At 41.0% G+C, this 27,640-nt stretch overlaps 2 protein-coding genes across 3 annotated transcripts; one reads left to right on the top strand and one right to left on the bottom strand.

Annotated features, from left to right (window-relative positions):
* The first annotated feature begins 93 nt into the window (after positions 1 to 93).
* On the top strand, positions 94 to 21,589 carry ATPSCKMT (ATP synthase c subunit lysine N-methyltransferase). 2 transcript variants are annotated; one of them, XM_063086433.1, is made up of 5 exons: positions 94 to 117; positions 8,373 to 8,662; positions 10,243 to 10,380; positions 12,141 to 12,191; positions 18,652 to 21,589. In XM_063086433.1, exons 1-5 carry the CDS (start codon positions 102 to 104, stop codon positions 18,820 to 18,822), a joined length of 666 nt encoding a protein of 221 aa, XP_062942503.1. In that variant the 5' UTR covers positions 94 to 101; the 3' UTR covers positions 18,823 to 21,589. The 2 variants fall into 2 exon arrangements, with proteins under 2 accessions (XP_062942503.1, XP_062942504.1); XM_063086434.1 differs by having other exon boundaries at positions 10,243 to 10,336; positions 18,652 to 18,677.
* Positions 6,825 to 7,718, bottom strand: LOC134369398 (14-3-3 protein zeta/delta-like). Its single transcript, XM_063085855.1, has one exon. The coding sequence runs from the start codon at positions 7,694 to 7,696 to the stop codon at positions 6,959 to 6,961; it is 738 nt and encodes a 245-aa protein (XP_062941925.1). The 5' UTR covers positions 7,697 to 7,718; the 3' UTR covers positions 6,825 to 6,958.
* Positions 21,590 to 27,640: the final 6,051 nt, after the last annotated feature.

The following is a 27,640-nucleotide window of genomic DNA, read 5'->3' as shown; positions in this document are numbered from 1 at the left end:
TATTATTTTCTCCCTTTCTCCCACCCCGGTTCTGAGAAGATGGTGGAATCCACTTCCGGATTTTTTTTTTTGTTGTTGTTTTGAACTGCGGAAATCTCGCGATGGAGGGCGGAGGAGGTGAGGCTGGGATGGTCTGAGGGCGCCTTCGCGCGAAGGGAGGGGCGCGGGCCTCGGCTGGTCGCGCTGTGGGGCCTGAGGCTCGCGCGGGTCGAGCGCAGCGCTGTCCCGCCGGGGTGCGGGCGGCAGTGGGAGCCACGGCCCGGCCAGCCTGCTGGCGGCTGCTCCGGCTTGCGGTTGGGCGCTCGGGGCACACTGCTTCTGGCCGCCGCGCCCTGCCCTGCCGGTGCCGCGCCCTCCGATGGTGGGCTCCCGGTGCGGTGGCTGGTGCGAGTGTCCATCTGTCGGGGACGCTTAGGGTTTGAGGGCAGACGACTCAGCCCTTAGCACGATCTTAGGAGATGGAGTTACTGCAGTCACGCTGCCTGGGTTGGAACCAGAGCTCTGCCACTTACTAGCCGTGTAAAGTTACTTAACCTCGGTGTGCCTCAGTTTCCTTGTCTGCAAAATGGCTGTAATTACAAAGTATGTACCTTGCAGGGCTAGGGTAACGATTCAGGGAGAACAGTGGCTCTGATCAAGTGTGTGTTAAATAAGCCCCCATTTTGCACAAATGGTTCAGTAACTTGCCCAAGCATAAGTTGTACAATCTAGTAGCATCAAGGGTCCCACTCTTAAGCCTGTGTTGTGCTGCCTCAGGAATATCTTTCCTGGCACCCCTAGCTAGAGTGTATCCTTTCCTCTAAATTCCTTCTGCTGCTTTTCTTCAGAGATCACGACCTAATACTTTATAGGCTTAGATATATTTGTTGATGGTTTCCAGCCTCCCTTCAGCCCACCTGCCATAGGACAGAGACCGGTGGTATTCATCCCAGCCTTTATCAGGTACCCACACATGTCGAAATGAATGCAATGCATGCATTATTAACACAACCTTGGCCCGAAAATCAAGAAATACCTTTGTCATTGGATGATTGATAATCAGTTAACCTCTCCTGATGCTTGGCCTACTTGCTCTCTAGGCTTAAGAGAGATGCTCCAAGGACATTTTAGATTTTGGAATCAAGCCTCATTTCACTTTAGCTTTGCCGATTCAGTGTCTCCTCATTCAAAAATGGTGAATTCTGCAATCTTTTCGGCTCATTGGATTGTTGTGAAGAATAGGGAATGTCTAATGGCATCTTTTATGCAGTTTATTTCCTGTCAAAACACGGGAGGTGAGGGGTGGGTGGGGTGGTGGTGGTGGATTTTTCCTCCTATCAAAAGCTGATGCATAGTAAAAGGATGCAAATGACATTATTGCAAGAAAGTCTTCTTAAGGAACATAAGAACATATGTTAGAGGGATGTAACATGCTGTAGTTATTAAACTAATATGTATGTGCACAATGACAGCCCATAAGTATTGTGACATTCAAATATAAACCCCACTTTAAACATGTGGCTGGTCAAAATTACACACAGGCCCCTTCTTTCTTCCTGACCTTTTTCCTGTGGCTCAAACTTACATAAGAACCCTGTCTACCTTTTTGTACATCTCATTCCCTGCCTCTAGCTTCAGCTGATCCAAATCTGTCACTGAAAATTGAGGTTTTCAATCAGTTTCAGAAGTCAATAACCAGGCAGACCCTGGGGACAATAAATGGAAGTTAACCTCGCCCTGTCCTTTACTTTGAAGGATGGAGTCCTCCTAAGTGCTCAACAAAAATAGCCAGTAGCTACCACAGCTCTTATTTAATAGAATGGCTCGATGTTCCCAAGAGCACATCTGACAGAAACCTCTTCCCATTTATTTGTTATAGTAAATAGCAGAGTTTTGTGAATCTAAACACCATCCATTAAAAGGATCCGTAGAAACAGTCTTGATTTCAGTATTGAATGTTGGGAAGTGGTTTTCACAGATAAAAGTCAATACGTTTTTTACTGAACAGAGCTGACAATATAGTCATATACTATATTTACATAGTAACTTCTTCTAAAGCTCAGGTAATGGGCATGGGTCTTGCTCTCCCCATACAAATCTTTGTGAAGTTGTTAGACTTGCAGCCATAAAAACTTGATACAGAAAATTCAGTGATTTCATCAAGGGATGCCCTGCTGTTGGTGTTGCCTTTCTTAAAAACAGAAATATTGTAGTGACTTTGCTCAAAAAGTTTCATCACGGTGCCCATAGAACAAAAGACATATTCAGCCTGGTATTCAAGGACCTGCCTTCCTGTTTATCTCACACTGGGTTCAGCAAAGGCTTTCCCCACCTTCCACGCCTTGGGTCAAAGGCTTGATTCTTTTGTCCCCAGCTCAAATTCTGTCCCTCTGTCAACACCTTAACTGGTCCCATTGCTGGGAACATTCTTCCCTCTGCCTCCTCCCACATTCCGACAGTGTTTTGTACATGTTATAGCATTTCTCACAACCTGACCTGTGTCTGCCTCAACTGGACCCCACTGCTCACGCAGGTCTTCACCCTGAAGACCGAGAGCTCTTTATTGAAAAGCTGGTTGAATAGAAGTGTACATGTCTACACAGGTGAAATGAAATTTGGATCATCTGACTCGTTAATAAACTGTCAGTGGACAAATGGGTAAACAAAATGTGGGCTATCCATATATTCAGCCACAGAAAGGAGTAAAGTACTGATACAAGACACAACATGGATGAATCCTGAGGACATTATGCTAAGTGAAAGAAGTGAGTCACAGAAGACCACATACTGTGATTCCACTCAGTAAATCCAGAATAGGGGACTCTGTAGAGACAAAAAGTAGATTAGTGGTTGGTTAGGGCTGCGGGTGGAGGGTGATGGGGGGGTTATAGCTAAGTGATAAAGTGTTTTTCTTGAAGTAATGACAATGTTTTAAAATTGACTGGTGATGGTTGTACATATCTATACATATATTATAAGGTATTGAATTCTACACATTAAATGGGCAAATTATATGTATATGAATTATATTTCAATAAAATTAATTTTTAGATCCTTCCCTCAAAATGGTAGTATGGAGAGTAATAATAGCAGTCAACAGTCATCACTTAGTTTCTCGGGCCTGTGCTAAGTGCTTTGTGTGCATTATTAACTGTTCCAGTGACCCCATGAGGATAGTATTATTACTAATTTTTTAAAAAAGTTTTGAATTGTAGTTAAAAACATAACTTAGTTATTTCTAAATCTTACTGGTGAGAAAACCATGCCTTAGTAACAACTTACCTAATGTAAGTTAAACAACTAGTTAAGTTCTGAGACTCTAGAACTGTTTGACTCACATCCTCTTAACTACTGTACTGTGCAGTTGGAACACCCACAGGATAATTTTATACAAGGCATGACAAGTGTGCCTTGACTTTTCTTCAATAATCAGATGTGTGACTATTACCATAGCATATAAGTTCTTCCATGTAATGCTAAAATGATAACGAAATTATTCAAAGCTTTTGCTTTCTATCAAACATTATCACCTTCCAAAACCATCACTAGCATCAGTAGCAGACTCAAATTTCTATCTTGCCAGAATAGATTGCCACAGTTCATGGATATGGGGGGCAGAATAGTGGCCCCTCCAAAGATGTCTACATTCTATCCCTGTAACCTGTGCAGATGTGATTAGGGGTCTGGAGATAGGAGATTATCTTGGATTGTCTGCGTGGGCCCAGTGTTATCCCAAGAGTCCCTATAAAGAAAGAGGAAGAGGACTGGCTGGTTGGCTCAGTTGATTAGAGTGTGGTGCAGATAGCACCAAGGTCCAGGGTGTGATCCCTATATTGGCCAGCTGCCAAAAAAAAAAAAAAAAAAAAAAAAAAAAGGAGGCAGGAATGTGAGATAAGGAGATGTCGTGACTGAAGCAGAGGTTGGAGTGAGGTAGAGTCAGGATTCAAGGAATGGGGGTGGCCTCTGGAAGCTGGAAAAGACAAGAAAACCAATCCTACCCTAGAGCCCCCAGAAGGAATGCAGCCCTGCCAACCCACTTTAGACTTATTACTTCCCGAACTGCATCATGATCCACGTGTGTTGTTGTACCACTAGGTTTGTGGTAATTTCTTATAGCAGTCACAGGAAACAAATACAGTGGGCCTTTGCAATGGCTTGCTGATCGTGAAATTAGAATAGAAACGTTTGAGAATGACAAGAATCTGTTGTCCTCCCCCCTCTCACTCTCTCCTGTTTCCTGTGGTTTCATGTGCATTTGGTCTTATCCCTCACCTGGATGAGATGGTCTTGTTCCCTGTGGGGTTCAGCGTGTAGACTGCAGTGTATAAATAATAACAACAGCTGACACGGTGCATGCCTCTGCTTCCCATGCACCAGACCCTGTTCTAAGTGCATCTGCTGGTTTCATCCTCACAACCCCGACCCCCACTTTACAGACTCGGAAACTGAGGTTCAGTGAGAAGTGTCACACCGTGAGAGAAGTGGCAGAGACGGGATCCTAACCTCAGTTGGCTCCAGAGGAGTCCAGTGCTTACCTCCTGTACTGTGCTCGTCATTAATCAATTTCAAAATCAATTCAAATCGATATCAATTTCAAAAACTCGAGACTCTGTTAGAATGTGTTTTTAAAGGATAAAACTCAAGAGGAAGGTATTTATGTATTTATTTTAAAATATTGTTTTAGTTTTCTTTTTCTTTTTTTAATTTTAATTTATCAATGTACAATGTAGTTGATTTTCATGTCCCTTTACCAATTCAAGGGAAGATTTTTAAGGTATTATTTATTTCTCAGTAGTCAGTGATTGGAGTTTGCTTTATTTCTTTTCTTTTTTTTTTTTTTTTTGGCCTTCATTGCACTTTTATTTGAATTAATATTTGGGACAATTGTCCAAAAGGGCTGATATTTCCCAATTTAATCTGAGGTCATAATAAAACAAGCCAACAAAACAGTGTTTGGGGTTTCAGTTTCTCACCCTTATCATCAAGACTCACTGCCTCCCATCATCAATATTTATTAAGCATTTACAGTGTACTAGGCACAATAGAACACACAGAAAACATTGTCCCTGCTCTTGAGGAGCTTACATTCTAAAAGAAAAAAAAAAATACACCTCTTTAAAAATGGCATTTTTGTTTGGTGTTTTCTGCAAAGTACTGAGGAAATATTCTGTAGGGTGAGCTTTGGGTATAACTTAGCCCCTTCATTATTTAGAGAATAGAAGAAGAGGAAGGATTTTAAAGGCAGACAATGACAGACCACTCAGGATAGGTAGGGTTTACAGGGAGATAAACACAATCTCATCAACTAAGGAGAGATTTGCTGCAGTAAATAGGATGAGGGAAAAAGTCTGTAGGATGCAAGCAAAGGAAGCAGGGTATCTTAGATGTTGAGTTGAGCCAGAAAGATCATGCGGCCTTTTCCCAACTACATGGCCACCAAGTAGGAATGATTGGTGACAAGACAGAAGGCTGAAAAAAAGAAAAGGTAATCTTGTGCACCTGACAAATAGAATAAAGGACCCAAATGAAAGGCAGGCTATAAGAGTATCAAGAAATTCTTAAGCCAAAAATGATTTGGAAGCACAAAACTTAGTTAATGCTATCCAATGTCACGATGGGACAAGAACACTGTGGCTTCCTAAGTGAAAAAATGCCATATACCAAAATTTTAAACGGAACACATTTTTTCCAACCTTCCCCTCCTCCCCCAGAACAACAACAAAAACCTAATTTTTTGAGGGTCCAAGGTGAAGGGGTGGGGAGAGAGGGGGATATGGGACATAGCTGGGAAACAGTAGTTACATTAGTAGTATTTTTGATGTTATGATAAACTTTGTACTTAAACTTGGTAAGAGCCCATTTAGCTGCCAAGAGGGAATAAGGAATACATTTCTAAAAATGTACAATTTCCTTTAGAGAAGTTTCAGAACCAAAAGACTAATTTACATGAAAAGCTGTAGAGAAAGTAATTGAAAAGTCCATTCATAAAACTTTTATTCCACTTACATGAACTTAATACACGTGTTCTTAACAATTATGCTTAGATTGTTCATGAAAATTTCATAAGACATTAAACAAAGCTAGCCATCATCTCAAGTTATTTCCCTGTTAACTATTTTTACAGCACATGCATGTTAGGCAAGTATAAAAAAAAAAAATCACAAAAGCAAAAAAACCTAAAAAAAGTTAAATACATGGGTTTTTTTGTTTTACTGCTGTGCTTGATAAACATGAAGTAATGAATATCAAGCAATTCATTTTTACTGCATCTTTACTTTTACATTTGTTCTTAGGTTGCCTAAAACATTTAAATACAAATAAAATGAGTGTAGCAAAAATAATGAAAGCAAACAGCAGGTAACTTTACAAATAATGGAATGTGAACCGTTTCTGCCCTTATCCAGAGTAAGCTGGGTCACAACTTTGTCTAAAGGAACACTTCTGCAGCTGTAGTCAAAGGTGTGCACACTGAGATTGAGTATTCTGCAGATACACATGGCTCGACATGTAGCATCCAAGGGATATCTGTTTCTACCACAGCCTTCTAAGTGCTCCGGACCTTAAAGTACCCACGATAATCACACCTGTGACTGGAACCAATTATCCCTTTTATTCCCCACCAGACAAGCCAATATGTAGGCAGTTTTCTTTGCTTAGAACATGGAAGCAGTTTTAACACTGGCCCTTGTGAAGCCACAATGTACCAAAAGTACTATGCCAAACATTTTTAACTTGTATAAAAATTCCACATCCCCATATTGGCCACCTCAAGATGAAAACAGAGAACTCTCTAAAAGTTAACTGGCTCTACTCCCCTAATATTAAACATAAAAACCAGATGGGAAATATAGAAATTCAAATAGAAGTAACATAAACCTGTCATAAATCGTAAACAAAAAACTATTTGTGGGACAGCATGGATGACAAATGGTCTACTGTGTAAATTTTAGAATGAAGCAGACAAAAGTTGGAAGGCCGGTTAATTTTCCCCTCCTTCTCCTGCTTCAGCTTCATCCCCTTGGGTATCCGAGGTCCATAATGTTAAGTTGTCTCTCAGTAATTGCATTATTAGCGTGCTGTCTTTGTATGACTCTTCACTTGACGTATCAAGTTCAGCAATGGCTTCATCAAAAGCTGTCTTTGCAAGCGAGCAGGCCTTCTCTGGGGAGTTCAGAATCTCATAATAGAACACAGAGAAGTTAAGAGCCAGACCCAATCTGATAGGATGCGTTGGCTGCATTTCCTTTTTGCTGATTTCAAAAGCTTCTTGGTATGCTTGTTGTGACTGATCCACAATCCCTTTTTTGTCATCACCAGCAGCAACCTCAGCCAAGTAACGGTAATAGTCTCCTTTCATTTTCAAATAGAAGACTTTGCTCTCTGCTTGTGAAGCGTTGGGGATCAAGAACTTTTCCAAAAGAGACAGTACATCATTGCAGATATCTCTTAGCTCTGTCTCAATTTTCTCTCTGTATTCTCGAGCCATTTGCTGTTTTTTCTCAGCACCTTCCGTCTTTTGCTCAATACTTGAGACGACCCTCCAAGATGACCTACGGGCTCCTACGACATTTTTATAAGCAACTGAGAGAAGATTCCTCTCCTCATTGGATAATTCAGCTCCTTGCTCAGTTACAGACTTCATGCAGGCTGCCATATCATCATATCGCTCAGCCTGCTCAGCCAGTTTGGCCTTCTGCACCAGCTCATTTTTATCCATGATTGGGTGTTCTGTGTCCGGAGTGGGTCGGAGTTTGCTTTATTTCTAACTTGTGATTTTAATTTTTGTTCTTTTTGGATTTGCTTTAAAAATCTCTATTACCATGCTTATTTAAGGTGGTGGGCAAAACCTCATTTTTGTCTCCTCTATTACTTCAAATTGTATCTGTGCAACTCTATTATGGGTGCCAGACTAATTTTGATGCAGAATCCTTTCATCCTATTTGAAATAGGGTAATAATTAGACATTTTTATGCTTATTTGTTTATGAGAACATAAAAATATGGAGTTCATGGTTAAAACTTGTACTAGTGGATATTGAATTCATAAATTACCAGATTAGTTTGAATACATTTTTTTTTTTTTTTTTTTTTTTGTGGCTGGCCAGTATGTGGATCCAAAAGAATACAATCTTTTCTAAGGATGACTCCTAGACACACAAAAAAATCAATATGTTGGAAAGAAAAGACTTTAGTCTTCCATTAGTGTCAAATAGTTTTCTTCAAAACACTTTAATTTTGTTAATGGAATTTAGAATCGTGGAGTAATGCTTGTAATTTAGATTATATTTAGCTAAATTATACTTTAAAGAAGCATGAATTTATTGAAAAAAAAACCACTATCTTGGATTTCAGATTTGGTGCTATGTATGTGTTTTCTACTTGCTCTCAATGTAGGTACACCCCCAGAAATGCTCAAAGAAGAAAGTCAGTTAAAACATGTTCTACCCACAAGTCTTGAAGCCAACAGTTTGAAGAAAAGCAATTGGGGGTTCTTATTTACTGGGATTGTTGGCGGGACAGTAGTGGCAGTGTATGCTGTAGCTACTCCATTTATAACACCAGCCCTCCGAAAAATATGCTTGCCTTTTGTACCTGCAACTACAAGGCAGGTTGAAAATGTTGTGCAAATGTTGCGATGCAGAAGAGGATCCCTGGTGGACATTGGTAGCGGCGACGGACGCATTGTGAGTTATGCTAAAACATTTTAAGGTTTGGAGCCAGAACTGTTAAAATTTCCTCTTTACATCTCTTTCTAATATTTTTTTTTTTTTTTTTTTTTTTTGGAGGCTAGCCTGTACAGAGATCCAAACTCTTGACCTTGGTTTGATCAGCACCGTGCTCTCCCAAGTGAGCTAACTGGCCAGCCCCACTTTACATTTTTTATGAGGCTTAGGCAAAGAATTGCTCAATCTAACACTGAAAAAGTGGTCTGTTTCATTTCGTGTTTGTTCAAAACCACTAGCATGTGTTTGGAATTCATTTTTCTCAGATTTAATTTTTTCTTAAAGGACAAAGTACTCTATACATGCCAGGTGAAAAAGAGCAATTAATTGGTGATTATCAAATTGTCTGTTAAAATACTTGGGCCAGTAGATGTCGCATAATTAGAAGAAACATGTTAAATAATGGAGTCTCACTGTTTTACATTTTTGCACCGTAGATGTTTGCTTCTACATTTGCTTCTACTTATACATTTGCTTCTACCTATACGTGTAGAAGAAATAAGGAAGAGCCACTGATTAACCCCTACTTAGCCAAAACTTAGGCTTTTAGCAACCTTAACTTTCTTTGACCCCAGCCAGGAACCTATAAATAAAGACACAAGGACACTGACTGGCAAATTGGTGTGTTAGAGCATGTTCTTCCGTGGACAGGTGGCACCTTCCTTAGGCCTCATCCCAATGATGACAGAAAAGTGAGGACAGCAGTAGGACAGGCTCGTGTTCTGGAAGCCCTGAGTGTGGAACCAGCAGGGTCATACTATGTTTTACCAGCCCTGGCAGACATAGACCCTGTTATTTTGTGATTGTGACCCGGAATAATGAGGAAGAGGTTAAAAGGTGACTAGGGTTTTTTAATTTTTAAAACGTTAAAAATTTTAAAATTGTGGTAAAATACACATGCCATAGTATTTACCATCTTAACCATTTTTAGGTGTATAGTTCAGTGGTGTTAAGTGCATTAACACTGCTGTGCAGCTATCACCACCGCTCATCTCCAGAACTCTCTTCATTGTGCGGAACTGAAACTCTGTACCCCTTCTCTTCCTTCCCACAGCCTCTGGCAACCACTAGAGTTTATTTTTGAGAAATCAGGAGACATACGTATTAATCAGGAGGAGGTTTTTAAATCCGTATTTGAATGCTTCACATATTTGAATGCTTTACATATTTGAACAATATCTTTCTAGTTTCTAAGAAAATGGTTTCCTTTTGGCACTATAGTAATTGGGGAAATTACCTTAGGTGGGACGAATCAGTCAAGGGAGGCTCCCTTGAAGAGTGGAGGCAAAACAGAGTGGGTAGGGGGACCCCAGGACCACCCCTCATCCCCCAGCATACAGATTCTACAGTTGGCCTTATTCTGACTGGGTCCATTTTACTCTTACCTGTTTTCAATTTTGAATGAACAATCATTAAATACTAAGGAACAATATAATCCTAATGTTTTAGGATTATAAGCCATAAATAGGAAATATTTGTATCATTTGACCGTGCAAGTTGATTTTTTCTCATTTTGGATAAATCCCGGTTTCTTTGCACAGGTGATAGCAGCTGCCAAGGAAGGATTCACAGCTGTTGGTTATGAATTAAATCCATGGCTAGTTTGGTACTCCAGATACCGTGCTTGGCGAGAAGGTGTGCATGGATCTGCCAAATTTTACATTTCAGATTTGTGGAAGGTATGTAAAGTAGAGAATCGTTCTAGAAAATTTCAACTGAAAATTTTATTATTCATAGTTAGTATGACTGAATACTGAAAAATGTATTGTAGTGGATTGAATTGTGTCTCCCCAAAACTCTTTGAAGCTTGAATTGTGTTCCCAAAGTTTTATGTATTAGAAACTTAGCCCCCACTGTGACTGTTAAGAGGGTGGGAAATCCTATTATGGTAATTGAAAGGCGGAGCCTTGAAGAGATGATTCGATTGTAGGACCTGCAGTAGTGAATGGATTAAAAATGGTGGTCAGGGGTGTGGTTCTGAGGGCTTTACAAGAAGAGGAGAGTCTGTCTCTCTGCTCTCTCTGCTTCCACCGTCTTGCAACGTGAGACCCCTGGGTCACTGTTGCCACCACCAGATGGACTTTGGACTTCCCAGCCTCAGAAACTGTAAGCAATAAATTTCATTTTTTTTAATAAATCACCCAGTTTCAGGTATTTTGTTATAAGCAACAGGAATGAACTAATACATTTATTAAAAGAAATGTAATTAAAATCCAAGTGAATATTTTGGCATAATGAAATGTGTACACATTTTAAATTCATAGATTTTACTCTAGAGGAAAAGCCTGAAGTTTTCTATGTGATAGGTCATGTAAATTCCAGGAATTTATTTACTAAATCAATATGTTCTTATTTTTGTTTATTATGAAATAATGAGATTTTTCATGTCATTTGGAAATTATGAATTGTTCTTGATAAATATTTTTATTTAATTTATTTTTGGCAGCTGCTGGTAAGGGGGTCTGAACCCTTGACCTTAGTGTTATCAGCACCACACTCTACCAACTGAGCTAAGCGGCCAGCCTATTCTTGATAAATATTATACTTTTCCTTGTTCGTGTGTGCATGCGTGTGTGCATGTGTGTGTATTTAGTGAGACACAGAGATGGGTGATAGAGAAAAGAAAGAATCCACCAACCATGCTGTTATGGTTACATCTCGTCCTCATGAAATTCAAGATACTTCAAAATTTATCTTATTCTAGAAATGCCCTGTAATTTTGCTTTAGGAAGTCTCCATAAAATGCTTTTTCTTAAATAAGAATTGCCCATTGTAATATTGTCATCAGTAGCTTGTAAAAATTCATTTGAGTTTTGCTTGCATTATTTTTTATGCCATATATACATAAATGATCTCTCTATAAATAAGACTTTTATTGGGCAATAAGAATTCTGAGTGGCAAAGCACTCCCCCCTCCCCCCCAGTTTTTCAACTAAAGACCATTTTATTGCATTTTTTACATAGTATTTTAGAGAAGAGGAGGGGAACTAGAATTTTAAGGATGGTTCAACATAAAAAAACAGGTGGTTCTGAAATCCCGCGAGTTCTTGCTAGCTGGTTTGGTGTACAGTGGAGCAGAGTGGGCCTGTGTGGCCTGCGTGCCGCTGGCTTGACCACCAGCTGCTCACTGGGGAGTCACTGGCCTTTCTGACACATGACCCCGGGGGCGTGCCCTACCTGGAGTTGCCCTGGGGATGAGGTGAGATGACTTACGGGGAAGCATTTGGAGGACTGTAATGGAGAGCACTAACACAAATGAAATTGCGAACACGGTATTCTTTTCTTTGTGAAGTCTTAAAGAGGGCCACTCTTCTTAGGAGTTTGTAAAATCCCGCCATTTGGCAAAATGGAAAATTGCTACTCATTTCTGTAAAGCAAATTAAGCTTAATGTTTGCCTCTTTACAGTCAATCTACCCGTTGTTTCCCCATCTCATTTAGGTCACGTTCTCGCAGTACTCAAACGTCGTTATTTTTGGTGTGCCTCAGATGGTGAGTATGTCCCTTCCTGTTGTCTCTTTGGCATTGGGTGGCGCAGAACCCCTCCCAGCTCCACCAGGCCCCCACTCACCCACGTACAAAGTGATGGCCTCCCAGAGATTTTGAGCGAATGTTGGATTTTAGTTTGTGGGTTTAATAAAATACTTCAGGGCTTTAAAAGTTTAATCATAAAAGATTAAGTCATATTTTTAAACTTTTACTTCAGATAAAAATCTCAAATGATATACCTGTCTTAAAAATTCCAGTTTGAAAACTGCTTTATGAGGTCCCAGTGTCTAACGTGGTTCGGGACTTCCATGGCTGCTCACTGACCCAGCTGAAGTCACTTGGGAAAGTAATGGGATTGATCTCCCTGAACTGATCACTCTTCTGACTTTGCAGGAAGATAATTTTCAGGGTGGAGGATTGACTAGTTTCAGTTTACCTCAGTTGGCTGATTTGCCAAAGAACTGAGTATTGAACTTTGATTATGTGCTTCCAAAAGTGAAAATACCGCAGCATTGTACCGAAAATGGTCCTCTTTAGCCTTCGGAGGGATGGTCAGGGTGGGATGCTTTTACTGTAATTGCTGGTTTACAGACCATAGAAAGAAACCTCTTTTCACTTTTAAAGTCTATAATTGTAGCTATAATAATCTTGGTGGAATTGGGTGTTTGCTGAAATGCCACCGTATAACTGATATGGTTTTTTGTTTTTAAAAAAATGTGCTTTTTGTTGTTTTGTTTTCTTATTCATACCTTAATTTTTATGTAAGATGTTTTCATACTTGAGAAATTTATTCTTACTATTAGAACCTTCAGAGTAATGTCATGTTCTTTAATTTTTTCAAGACAGTATAGAAATGCATTTTTAACATATTCTTGAAAATGACAGTATTCTATATGTTTGTAAATCTTATTTGGCCTAAGATTAAGACAAAACTTGTGTATCTACACTTTTGTTACAGAAGTGAAGAGATGTAGAAGGGCTTGATCCCTGGTTCATAGAACTGATATAGGATATTGATGTAGGGTATTGATGGTGATTCACTGCTTATTATAATGTTTGGACATTACATCCAAAATGGGATAGTTAGCATTTTGGAGACAAGTAAGTTTAATTTGAAATCCATGCTTTATAAAAATAGAAAGTTAATATTTACTGGGAATTCTGTGCTGTCTGGAGAGGCAGGATGGCAGACCGAGATGTGGGTAATGAAACCACAGCAGCCTTGTCCCAGAGGGGGGCAGCAGCGGCCTTTGGCAGTCACTGTCCCCATGTAACCTGTGGTGGCTGACTCCTGGGGCTAATCATCATGTCTGATGTATAGTCAGTTTTTGGAGCTGTTTATTCAGGGGAAATATGAATCTTACTATTTTGATGAGTGTTTTTGCAGTTACTGCCCTTTTTTCTGCGCAGAGAGAAATTGTAAATAGGGAACGTGCAGCATTTCACTATTCCCAAGGAAAAAAGGGAGCAGCCGAGGTACACGCAGCACCCACACTCCCTGTGACAGGAGAGGGTCGGCCAGCTTGCGGCTTTCCATGCTGGTGGGTGGATCAGGGCACAGAGGGCCTGATGGCTTCTGTTGGCTGGAGGCCAAATTTTGTGTGTCAGCCTTCACCAAGCTTCGCCTAAGTGGAGGAGGTAGTGACGGGGATGGAGGCCAGGTCTGCCCTCCGTGAGTCGTGTGACCCTTGGAAAGTCGTTTTACCTGTCTGAGCCTGACTGTGTTGTTCTTCTATTGAAATGCATTCCTGTTCTCTGACCACTGGTCAATATTCCACTCATGGCTAGCATGCCACGAAATGTGTCCCATGGCAGCTAATGCAAAGGTAGGTAATTGGAGAGCCAGGAGGAACCATAGAGTTCAGAGGAGCAACACTGGTGTTGTAAACCCTCACCCCTGCTTCTGATAGCCGACTGATTATTCCTGAGAGGTCTCTGTAGTTGTAGCTCGACATAAGAGGTGCCTTGACAGCTCCATATGAGTATGTATCTGAGGTAATAGGGTGAAGAGTCCCATTTGAATCTGGTAAATCTGGTGCTCGGATTATAAATATCCACATTTAACATGAGCTTATGCACCAAGAGCATATTTTCAAAATGCAGAACAGATGAATCACGTTCTTGTTTACAACCCTTTGTGACTTCTTGTCACATTTCAGGATAAGGCTCAAACCCTCTTTGTGGCCCACAGCTGGCTCCTGCTTGCCTGAAGCCTCACCTCGACTGTGCTGCCCTCCGCTCTCTGTGCTGGCTCTCTGTCCTTCTCTTGACCCCTGGACTTCTGCTGCTCCTCTGCCGAGTCTGGGGCCATGTCCTTCCCTCTGACTTCAGTCCCCACTGCTCTGGGTCTAGTTGGTGAATAAGTACTGACCATTCACAGGCCAGCTGTCCTTTCCTCTATGAAGGTGTGAAATCCAGCACCCTGTTTTCCACTCTGTGAGTTAGTGTACATTTCTTTCTTTGTCGATGGCTCCGACAGTGTTTGCCTTTTGCACTGCACTGTCAGGTCAAGGACGGGCTGTCTTCCTCTCTGCCAGACCTCCCGCACAGCAGCACAGTAGTCACTCAGCAAATATTTGTGGAATGAATGAATATGGTATAAACATACCCATTATTTACACTTTTCACAGACAGCTGTTAACTTTCATAACTTCGAGGAACGACTAATTAAATTTTAGTTATGAATTCTGTTACGAATTGATGAATGAAAATATCATCGTGTTGTGATAAAAAAAGTTATTCTTGACTGAATTATTTACACTTCCTTCCTTCCTTTGTTAATTGGACAGGTTTGGCCATTATGTGCCTTGTTCTAATCACTTGTAAGACTTCAGTGACTAAAACAGAAAACATCCCTGCCTTGAGGTGCTCATATGCTGGCGGGGAGAGCAGGTACAAAATAGATTGCACAGTAGAAGGGGAAAGGGCTATGGAGCAAACTAAAGCAAGGGAGGGCGGGGTAGGGACAGAGTCCCTGGAATGGTGACATTTGCAGGTGAGGGAGGGGCATGTGCGGAAGTGTGTCAGAGGAGTGCCGTGACGAAGATGCTGAGGGGCATGTGCCCATTGGGGCCAAGAAGCAGCAATCGGGTGGAGGTTGGTGTGAAGGACACTGGTCCTTGGAAGGGCAGGAGCTGTAGAGGAGTGAGCAGAGGAGAGCAGGGACCGTTTGGGTTTGAAAAGGATCACAGGCTGCTGTGTGGAGGCTGGACTGAAGGCAAACATGGGTAGAAGCCAGGTGACAGGTTATGAGGTCTTGGAGATGTCTAGGTGAATGCCAGACAGAGAGAGAGAGAGAGGTCAAGGGTGCCCCTGGGTGTTTGGCCAGAGCTAATGGAGGTTTGGAGTTGCCATGAATGGAGCTGGGTGAGGTGCAGGCAGAGCCAGTTGGGGAAGACTCAGCCAGCAGGGGAAGTTCAGTGCAGGCATGTGAAGTCTGAGTGTGATTGGAGATGTTACGCTGGTGGTTGTGGGTAATAAGGAGTCTGGGATTCAGGAGAAAGGGCGGCCTGGGGATGTGGATGTGTTAGACATCAGCGCATAGCAGGTGTAGAAGCCCAGGAGTGGCTGAAGTCACCTAGGGGGAGCACAGGTCATGGATGGGAGCTGTCTATGACCTGAGTTCTGAACTCTCTAACATTAGAGGTCTGGGAAATGAGGGACAGCCAGCAAAGGACTCAGAGAGGAGCCTGGGGGAGGAGGACATCTCAAGAGCACGTTACCCTGGCAGCCAATGGAACAAGAGTTCTGGGAGGAGGGAGTGTTCAGGTGGTCAGAACTGCTGGTGGCCATGGCTCGTGTCTTGTACCTTTAAGCTGGTTTCAACTGATGTTTAAAGTTTGGAAAATATAATTGGAATATGATGAGTTCATGTCACTTTGGAACCTGTAATTGTATGAATAATTTTGAATTCCATTAGACAGACATGACATATCACTGCTTCTCTTTGTGGATGGTATCAGGAACCAGATTCATTGCATATTTATGTGTAATTTAGTCAGTTAATTTCTTATGATTGAAATAGCTTCTTTCATTTTTAGGTTTATCTTGACTTAGCATATGACAATCATTTTGAAATAAACTGAAAAGGAGAAAAGAATAATAGTAATATGAATAAGTTTACATTTGTCCTTTTTATGAACAAAATTATCATAAGAAATCTCTGATATTTTGGAAAAACGTGCATTGTCTCATTTTTTGCTCATTTAATTTTTCTCTCAAGGAACAAAACTTTTTAAAAAATCCTTTGCTGGCTGTTAGAAGAATAGAAATCTTCCGTCCTTAATGGAATTTATTCTTTGTTATCTTGGTATTGATTCTAATGAAGAATTAGAATTTTGGATTATTCTGTCTATAGGTCATATAGAGGAGTTTTTCCAAGCACTTTTTTAAGACATAGGTCATAGAAGCAATATTGATTTGTTTATCTTGCTTTAAATTGGTTAATTTTAAAGAGAGCAGTGTTTGCTTAGAACTTGGTTTCTAAATATTATTTCTCACCAAAAGGAACTAAGAATCTTTGAGAAATGGCTGATCCAGGGTTGGGGAAGAAAGACACAAATGCGTGGAACATTTTGTTGAGCCAGAATATAAGGAAGTGCTCAAAATATTTGGTGAGAGCATGTCCAAAGGATGGAAAAGCCAGCTGCAGGAGGCTCCCAGTGGCCAAATTAGGACAGTCTGAGGATTAGAATGAACCAGGACGTAATGGATTAGAACCCATTGAATAAGAATCTAGGTGTTCGTAATTGAGATGGATAGAAAGATGGAAAGAGGAAAAGAGGGAAAAGGAAAGCTCTTTTTTACAGAAGAATACTGACTATCCAGCAAATTGCCACTTTGCAACCATTATAATAAAAATTGATTCAGGTTAGATTCATCAATAAAGGCTACTTCTAGTGTAGGGACTGTCTGATGAATAACAGGATATTTACATCATCTCAAAGTATCTCCCACAAGCTACTCACTCATTATAAAAGGAAAAATATTAACTACACTGTGGAGACACCAGATTCCACCTTAACTGAGTGGTTAATGTCACCAGTAGGAAGAGCAGAAAGGCCTCCTGTGCCTCTGGGCCTCTTGATATTCCCAGCCTCATAGATGGGGCATTGCAGAGACACACTTTGAATCAATCACCAGCAGACATCAGAGGAACCCCACGTGAGGGCCAAGAACTGGAGAATGTTATTTGTCATGAAAGATAAAGAAAGATCGAAGAACTGTTCCAGATAAAAGGAGACCAGAGAAACGTTACAGCTAAATGCAGAAGTGGCCCTGGATTCTGCCCTGGGGGAAATGTTATAAAAGGCATTATTGGGACAAAGACAGAACTGGAGTGTTATTGCGATTATTATTATTGGAATACAATGTTAAATTTCCTGAATATGGTGACTGCTGGGATTTTGTAAGAAAATATTCTTTTTCTTAGAAAATACACACCGGAGCATTAAGGGGGGAAAGGTGCATATTGTATGCAAACTCTTCTCAAATGGTTTAGAAAAAAATGTTCTTAGAGGAAGAAAGCAAATGTGACAAAATGTTAAAAATTGGCAAACCTGGGTAGAGGCGTGTGGGAGTTCTTTGTTCTTTTCTTGCACCTTTTCTGTATATTTGAAGCTATGTCAGAATAACAAGTTAAAAGAAAAAGTGGGAAAAAACCATATTTTTAGGTTTGTGAAGGTGGTAATATATTTTTGGGACCTGCGTATAAATTTTTAAGTAGTTGTTAATTTGCCAATGTAATTAAAATGTCAGTGCTTTTAGCAAACAATAAAAACCCTTTCTTTATTGGTAGATTGGTAATAAAGTGATAAAAAAGTGATATAAATTAGGCTGACTTTCAAGAAATTCATTGTTAGTATATTATGGACACATTTTTTAAAAATTACAAAATATTCTTAATATTTCAAGTTGGTAGAATGTGTGTATTTTTTTCAATGTCTAATCGTGCCATATTTCACTGACTCTGGATGTCGACTTTAAGATGTACCATTGCCATTGAGAAAGAAAAAAAATGTTGCTGATTGTAATTCTAAGACATTGTCAATTGTATGATGTCTCCTGATTTCAGAGATGTTAAAAATTTAGAAAATTATGTCTTAAATATATGTTATAGGGTATATTGAAATGTTTAAGTAGGTAAATAATTTAAAGCTGCTTCTTATTTTAATTATTTCCACATTATAATTTTTAGTCAGAAAACTGGAAATCTATGATACACATCTGCTGAAAATGGTGTATTTTCTAATTGATGTTGCAAGATGTTCTTACAACTGTTGTTAGTGTGTCTTCTCTATTTTAATTTTAATGGATTGTTTGATAATGTATTTGTGCCCTGATCTTTTTTTATAGATAGTAATTTTTTCAGAGGTGTTTTCAGGGACTGTTAAATACAGACGATATTCTGAAGCATTTCCTCTGACTCACCGCTCACTGAAATAGTGGCTGTTACTCTCCACAGATGCCGCAGTTGGAAAAGAAACTTGAACTCGAACTTGAGGATGATGCGAGAGTCATTGCTTGCCGCTACCCTTTCCCGCACTGGATCCCGAACCATGTCACCGGAGAGGGGATAGATACCGTGTGGGCATATGACGTGAGCACTTTTAGAGGAAATCAAAAGAGGCCCTGAAAATCGATGCATTTCCAGTCGGTCATTCCAATATAAACTTTACTGAGAGTGCTTTTCAGAAATGTTGGTGGTCATCTTTGATTTTATAGAGACTTACAGCTGTGCCTTTAGCAACAGAGTGTATTTTTCTTTGGTATGAAATGAGAAACTACTATTACTTTCCTTACCTTTTTAGAGGAAACAAACAGAAGTTAAGAAGAACAGGTAGATTTAAAGTCCCCTTTTGACTTTTCATGCGCTTGGATGCATGAAAATATGAGTAAGTGCCGGTCGTGTTCATGGGTAGGAAAGATGTCAACAGCTCTTGACATAATAAACAAGGTGCTTTCATGCCACAGATGAGGAGAAACAACTTTTAAAGAAAGCATGTATAAGTAAATGTTTGTGGTTTCCTATAACTTTGTTCATATTTAAGATTTATCTTTTTTTTCTGTACTTCATGGCAAAATTAATTTTCTAAAGAATTCAGAGAGGCATTTATATTTTATAACATTTATTTAAAATAATTTGTTCCAAGGCTAGTGGATTACTGTATTTTATCAAATCTAAGCTGTATATATGTATATGCATATATGTGTGTGTAATTGTGTATATACATACACACATTTTAACATTGCTGAAATTATGACACACCTTTCAACTGAAGGTGTTTTATAGGTTTAAATGATGGTGGTGTACATTATGATGTAGTTTGATAGCATCTTAGATTTGATGAAATATGGTATACAGAGACCACACATGATATAGTGGAATAGTTGGTAATGATTTAATAGAAAAATAAATGATTGTGAGCTTTGGTGTAAGCCTGACCTGGGTTCAGATCCCTGCTTTGTCATCAGCAAGAAGCCTTGGACACATGACTTACTGTTTCTGAGCCTTGGTTTTCTGAGTATCTCTCCCATTGGACTAATAATACACTGAACAGGGGACTAGAGACCAATTTGTAAAACTTGTAGCACATAGTCTTTGGTCCATAAAGGGTATTTATTATTTTAGACACTTAAGGAAAAGCTTATTCACAGAAGTTGCAGATTATTTCTGCTAGTCACTTCTTTATTTTATGAGAGCAGCCACTTATTTAATAATTCTCATTTATGAGAGAGACTTAACTGATTTAGATAAAAGATGAGTTAAGGAAACCCTTTGAATGTGAGTAGACAATCTTCATATATCTGAAAAATGAATGTTGAATGGTGGCATGAATAATGCCTGCTTATCACAGAAAATAATTGAACTCCCAGTCATACACCTGTAACCTAAATACAAAACCGTCTTAACAGAAATTTAATAAAGTAAGATGATCACATCTTTAACTAAATTTTAAATCAATTTGATAATTTTCGTTTAAATGAGAACTATCTGAGGACACATTCATTCATTCAACAAGTAGGTATGGAGTACCCACTGTGTACTGAGCTCTGTGATTCCACAGTGAATAGACAAGCAAAGACCCTGACTCATGGAATTCATATTCTAGAGAGGGAGACAAGCAAATAAGCCAGCAGATTTTAGTGTGTGTGAAGTTCTCTGAAGGAAATGAATGGTGTAATACTATACAGAGCAACCGTGTGTTTGAGATGAGGGAATGTGATGTTGTGGACATTTGTCAGGTTTTTGGCTGCTACCATCTAACCTTTTCCCAACAGCCCCTGACTTCCTCATGAAGAATGAATTTTCTCTTATGGTGTATAGTTTTGATGGGAGGGCAGTTCTTCATGTCTGCCTCTCACAGTCACCTTCCACCCTAGCCAGTCCTGACATGTGTCTGGGCACACTTGGAGAGAGATCCAGTGTAGCTACTTGCTGTGAGCATGTGGTGGGTAGAGGCAGGGCTTTTTGGAACTTTGGAGGTATTGTACAGTTTTCTAGATGTGTTCCTGGTGGATTTGTGGAGGCATCGAGCTATGTGCAGTCATTTATAATTGCCATTTTTGGAGTATTGTTTTTAGCTTCCCAAGAATTAGATGGTACTTGGTCCTGCAATCTCAGAGTAAAAAGGACTGTTTCATAGAAGTGTGATTCATGGAGTCTGCAAGACCTTTAATTGCTTTTTAAAATTGTGGCTTGTTAAATAAACTACAATAAGGATTTTTGCATTGCAGGTTATTATGGCTTCTAAGGCTGGTTTGAATTTTCATCGGTTACTAGGTTAAGGACATTGATCAAATTTGCACATGAACAGGGCAGGGAATGAGAGCTTCTTTGTTGGATGTGAAAAGTAGGATTCATGAATGTCTGTACAGATTGAAATCAGGGGCCAGGGCTACCTTGATAAAATTTAAAGTTAAAAAAAAAAAAAGAGACAGCTTTGGATTGATGTGGCCAACAGGAGCTGTGGTGAACAGACCTGGGGGTTTCCATCCACATGGGCCAATTACTCCAGCACACTCCCATCTGAGTGCATATTGTTCCAGAAGCATGGCCCACAGGAATGCAACCCTTGCATCCCCAGGTGTGCCAGGTGGGCTCAGCCTGTTCTGCCATTCACACTTTCCTTTTTTTCAATTTTTTCAATTTATTTATTTATTTTAAAAAATTTTTATCGAATCAAAATCAATTATACATATTTTGGGGGTTCAACATTGAGATATGTTGATCAAATCAATATTACTAGCAAATATATTGTTACAAATTTTAATTATTCTTTATGCTACTTGTCCAATCTCTCCTTATCTCCGTTTCCCTTCCCCCCCCACCAATTACCCTAGATTTCTTCTCTCCTTCTGAAAGAATAATGGTTACTCTGTTGATTTGTTGCCTAGATGATATGCCCAATGCTGAGAGGTGTGATCAGATCCCCCCATATTATCATAGAGCAGATGCTTCTTCTGTCACTCTGAAATGGGCTTTGTGTAGAGAGACGTCCTCTTCTTTTCTGTATCTCTGCTGGTGACTCTCCTCGTGTCAATGCACTCCAGTGACTGGAGGACCATCTGTGTGGTGGTTGTGGTGTCTAGTCTCTTTTGCGGCAGCCATGGTTATTGTGGTGGCTGTGGTGGGCCACCACCATGGAGGTGATGTTTTTGGCATGCTCCTTTGTGCTGGCAGTGTGCCTGGTTGTGGGAGGGGGGTCCAGTACCTAGCTCCATTCCTCATGTCCCCTGGTGGGCTCCAAGGCACTGGTGGTATGCCTGGGCCGGACTAATTCTTTGTCCTTTGCTTACTTCTAAAATGAGGGAACTTCCTGTGGGAACCAGTACTTGAGCTGTGTGGTCATGCTAAATTGCTGCTTTGCTGCTGTTTCCCTAGGGAAGGCTTTTTGTGCAGCTCAGGGTTTAATGGTTGACTTTATAGGTACTTCTAGCTCTCCAGAGACCTGGTGCACCTGGGTGGTGTAGAAACTTGATCTGGGCCTGAGTTTTTTCATCAAACTGCACCCCGTGCAATTCTGCATTCCCAACCAGTCTCCTCTGAGTGGTCCTGCACTGATTGGGGGGCAGATTGGCTGTCCTTGCTGTGTCCCAGTGTTCTCCTGGTGGGCACATCTCCTCTACCGCCCATGCTCCAAACGCTTCCCATGGGATGGGCCATGCACTGGTTCCTTATGATGACTCACCAGCCTCTAAATGGCTCCCCTTTTTCAGCTGTTCTGTCTCCTTGCTCCTGCGTGGGTCCATGGGAACTGTATTAGTGGTCTTGCTGTCCTGGGGGCCCTCAAGGCCCTCTTCTCCCCTGCTGCCTCCAAGTAACTCCATCTGAAGGACACAGCTGTGGCTTCTGCTGGTTCCTGCTCCATGTGCTCAGCAGCTCCAGCCTTAAAGTGACCATGGCCCGAAAAGCTCAGAGCAGTTTTTTCTTTCTTTCATCGTGGTTTCTCTTTCCTTCATGAACTCCATAGGTCTCTCCTCCTCTTTCCCTGAGCTCCAGCGGCCCTGCCTTGGCTGATGTTACATTTTTATAGTTGTAAATTGGTTGATTTGTGGGAGAGAGTAACACTGGGGATCGTCTATTCCACCATCTTGACTGGAACTTGCATTCACACTTTCTGAAATGCTTAGCTCTATCAGGTGCGTGTGAAACCAAGTGTAAAGATTTAAGAAATGAGACTGTCTTCCAGGTACACTTTTTTGTTGTTGTTGTTCACCATTGCTGGTAACAGCATACATTATCATGAGTCATAGCTAAACAGAACAGAAGGAATGTGGGATTCTTGATGTTTAAACCATGCAGCTGGATACCATTTGTTGTGGATTGAATTATGTTCCCCCAAAACTCATTGAAGCTTGAATTGTGTTCCCAAGTCTTATGTATTAGAAACTTAGCCCCCACTGTAACTATTAAGAGGGTGGGAAATCCTATTATGCTAATTGAAAGGTGGAGCCTTGAAAAGGTGATTGGATTGTAGGAGCATGCCGTAGTGAATGGATTAAAAAATGGTGGTCAGGGTTATGGTTCTGAGGGCTTTAAGAGAAGAAGAGAATCTATCTCTCTCTGCTCTCTCTGCTTCTGCCATCTTGCAATGTGAAGCTCCTGGGTCACTGTCACCACCACCAGATGGACTTTGGACTTCCTAGCCTCAGAAACTGTAAGCAATAAATTTCATTTTCCTTTATAAATCACCCAGTTTCAGGTACTGTGTTATAACCAACCTAAACAGACTAATACACCATTCCTCTACTTTGCCTGATGCCCAATGGTAGAAAAGACCTGGCTGTGAAGAAAGAAATGTTCTGGAGTCCAGGAGGCCTCTAAGGTTGTGCTCTAACATGTATTTTCTAGTTTAGCCCTGGCTGAGCACATTCCCAGAAAGACATCTTAGTCATTGCAAAACATACAACGGTAGTCAACTTAAGTCTCAACAGACAAACAAGAAGCACACCCATTGGGTATGTGGTGTGTCTTGTTGCCTTTGGGGCTGTATGGACTGGCCCTTCGTTAAGACATCTGAAGTCATTTGGGCCATGGCGGAGTGTGGATGTCAGGGTGGGTGGTGGGCATGTGAGCCAGTTTCCACCAGTGAGATTTGATGGGATGTCTGCTGGGAGCTTTGGGAAAGGCTTTTGTTGCTAATAGAAGGAGATGTTCAAGGAGTGAGCCCCTTCCTGTCTTCGGACATGGTATGTAAGGCAGCTTTAGCAGCCACAAGGGGACCCTGAGGGGCCAAGTGAAGCTGCAGGCCAATATGCTGAGGACTGGACAAGCAGACCAATGGGAAGCCTGGGGTCTTGGGGATGCCGCAGAGCTGCTGCACTGATCTGGAGCTGAACTGTCCTACTTCAAGACGTCTTGTTTAATGAAGTTGTATGTCCATGTTGTTTTAAGTTGCTTTTCCATGGGTGTTGTGTTATTTGTGCCCTACATCGTCCTGATGCAGGGGGGAGGGTTGTAAGGCTGAGTTGGGGTTAGTGGAGCCGGCAGTGTAGAATGGTAGGCACCCAGGAGAGGGCCAGGGGGTCAGCACTTTCTAGCAAGCAGGGGAGGTGCATCTGGAGGGCTGGAGAGTTCCCTGCTCACAGAGTAGCTCCAGGAGTGGTGTTGGGAGGAGTTGTACCAAGTCCACAGGCCTGTGAAGCTGGACCTGTTCTTCACAGGTGATCACATGGCCCCTAGGGACACGAGTCTTCCCAGGACAGTGTCCTGTACTTGGGGACATGGGCAAGGGCGAGGCCCAGCATATATCTGTATCCCTGCATTGCAGGGAGTTATATAGGGGAAGAGATTATTTCTGAGGAATGGATGACCACTGGGGGTATAGTTGCCACCATCCTTACATGGGGGGAGGCCTCCCAGGGTGGGGGTCTCCTCTGCGTCCCCCTCCTGGCTCACACAGAGGATTCCTTCAGCATATGCTGTCCCCAAACTAACAATGGTTTAAAATGGATGATATAAAAAACTAGAAACAGAAAAAGGAACAGTAGAAGCCACATTGATAAACGGAAATGAATTCTGGATGGTAAAACATCTTGAAAACATTTTAAGAGGCACAATCGAGATTGTGAATGTTTACTCTGACTGAGCAGATGATGTTTCAAGGCAGCATGACAGATATTTTCAAATACCCGAAGGGTTGCCATGCAGAAGAGGAAGGAAAGGAAGGGACATTACTCTGTGCCAGGGGTTCCCATGTGCCGTGTACCCTTCTCATCCTCAGGGAGGTGGTACTGTCTTAAGTTACTTAATTTTTAATTCAAGGGAAGTTGTTAGCTTGCTCAGAGTCACAATTAACACAGGAGCACTGGATCTTTATTACATGCAGTTAGACCTGTTCTGATTGGCTCTGAGGAGCAAACAATGGTCATTGGGTGCATGCTAAAGGGACATGGAGTTTAACTCAGTATGAAATACGGTCTTAATAAAGTCATTTAAAGTTAGAATGTGTTGCCTTTGGACATAGTTCCTTCTGCGTGGAGATTCCGGAGCAGAGGCTGGACAGCCACTTGGTGGAGATGTTGTAGAAGGAATCCATCTATGAGCAGGCGTGGAGTCCTAAAATGACCTAAGATAGTGATGAGTTTTCCAATCTTAGCAGGGTGGCCAGAATCCTCTCAGCAGACCACAGTGGGTCTGTGAAGCATCAAAGCAGCCTTCGGCAATAAAGGTGTTTCACACAACTCCAGCAAAACTTAGCATCTCCCCAAATGTGAAGAGGCTACGGCAATTTTTGCCTCTGGTGTTGCAAAACAAAGTAGTCAAAATATTGGAGGAGGTGGTCAGTGAAGATAAACTGTATCAGAACTGCAGCTGTGAAATGTGAATGCTCAGAGAAGAAAGTCGACATCTTTAAAATCTCAGAGGGCTTAGTTGGAGCTAACACAGTTGTATTCGCCAAGTACTAAGTAGAACCAGAGGCCTGTTCTTGTCACTAATGGTGCCTCATCCTCTTTAAGTGATGCTGTTCCACCCATAACCTTGTCAAGGGAGCAGCCTTATGAGGACCAAAAGCCCCCCCCCCACCTTTCTTCAATTGATTAGACCAAAATTGGGCATCTGAGCTAAAGGCAGGCCACAGGCTGGCCAGCAAAGTGGCTGGCAGAAAAAGAAGAGGTGATCTACTCAGATTCCATGTTGAGAATTTAAGTTAGGGAACAGAAAGATTGGGGATATAGAAGTAGACGTTAATTAGGGTCATGAGGTTGATGCCAGAGCAGCTGCGTCAGCCATGGGAGAGAGGAGAGAATAACGGCCAAGCTTCCCTGAGGTTGGGGAGCAGGCCACAGTCCTGATGAGCAGGACCCTGCTGGGGCTCGTCCCTGCCCGCTGGCCAGCAGGGCCAAGGAACCCGGGTCCAGCAGGAGCAGAGCTAGCAGAGCTGTTGCCAAGCTTCAGAGCGTCTTAGCCTGTCTCCTTTCTGATGAGGTTGAGTGTTGTGTTCCTTGAAGAACTCAGTTTGTGACATAGGTAGTTTTATGACAGATGAAAATACCACTCTCATAGCAGGTATTAAACACAAAGACTTCTTATCCCCAAAGACGGTGCAGGCCGTATATTTAAAGGGAAAAATGGATATTTGGATAAATGTAAGGATTTCTGCATCAGAATAGCACAATAAAGTTTCTCTACTCAAATAGAAAACTTTAGTTGTGTGGGAGTCCTTTTAGGCAGAACACCTTATTCCTTTAGAATGAGGAGGTCCTGTGATAATGACGCACTATGATTATATTGGAATTGGCACACTTGTGACTCAATGGACTGATGCAAATTGAACATGAACAAAAAGATCACATAACTTTTATAGGTGAGGGAAATTAGATGTCTTTTTTTCTAATTTAGTATGGCAGTATGAACATTATCCAGGAAGGACTGATAAAACAATAGGTCATTGATCACTAGGTTTAATTCAGGAATGGAAAGGAGGAATCAAGTTAGTTTTCTACTCTGTAATATTGTAGGATGAAAAATTGGGCAGCAAACTTACATTTTTTTATAAGAATTAATGAAAACATCAGAATAATTTCACAAAGCTCACGTATATCCCAAACTGGGTGGATACATTCAAGTGGTGAAGTCTGGTAGGGTTTGCTGTAAATATAGCTTTGCAGTGTTTTTCATGTGGAACATGACAGTTAAAGGAGAGACAGTGTGACATAATGCGTTAAGCTAAATCCCAGTGAAGACAGCTAGCAGTCAGCAAAGTCGTAAGGCAGGTAAAGCTTCTACCTTTTTGGTGATGTTCCCTTTTCACTCCCCCTACACCTCGTCCCAGGAACTCACCCTTTATGATTTGACCACGTGGCCTTCTTTTCACATGTCCACTAATTTTTGAATTAGGTGTTACATTATGTATTGTTATTTTCAAGGGCATTAGCATTTTGTTAAGCAACTCTTTAATATGAATTTGATTTTAATAAAACTGAAAAAGATGAATTTGTAATAGAGAAATGACAGGTTCTTGCTTTCTCCTGATTCTTACCCAAGCCCAACCTACCCTGCTGGCAAATCCGTGACAGCACGTGGTCATCATAAGATTCCCTTGACTTTAAAAATCTTAAGTGAATTTTAAGTGAAAATTCTTAGTCTAGAAACTATGTTAATAAGGGTAGCTCTCATGTATCGACTGTCCACCATGTCGTAGGTCTTTTACATACATTATTTTAATTCTCATATTAACTCTGCAGTGTAGATATATCTCTCAGTTGGGTAAACTGAAGCATTCATTTGCCAAGACTCATGCACTAATTAGTAAATGGTAGAACTGGTATTTGAACACAGGCCTGCCTGAAATTAAAGCCCACACATTTTCCTGTATTCCACTGCCAGGGCATGGGGAAGGCTCTACTGCTGTAGAATCAATCCTATCTACTCTGTTAACTCAGATATTAGCAAAGTTTGAATTTCTCCAAGGCTTGGATTCTATGCCTCTTTGAATCAGGATAACTCT

Source organism: Cynocephalus volans, chromosome 2, assembly GCF_027409185.1.
Source record: "Cynocephalus volans isolate mCynVol1 chromosome 2, mCynVol1.pri, whole genome shotgun sequence".
Classification (NCBI taxonomy): Eukaryota; Metazoa; Chordata; class Mammalia; order Dermoptera; family Cynocephalidae; genus Cynocephalus; species Cynocephalus volans.
Note: the sequence above shows the minus strand (reverse complement) of the source record. Positions and strands in the feature narration are given on the sequence as shown.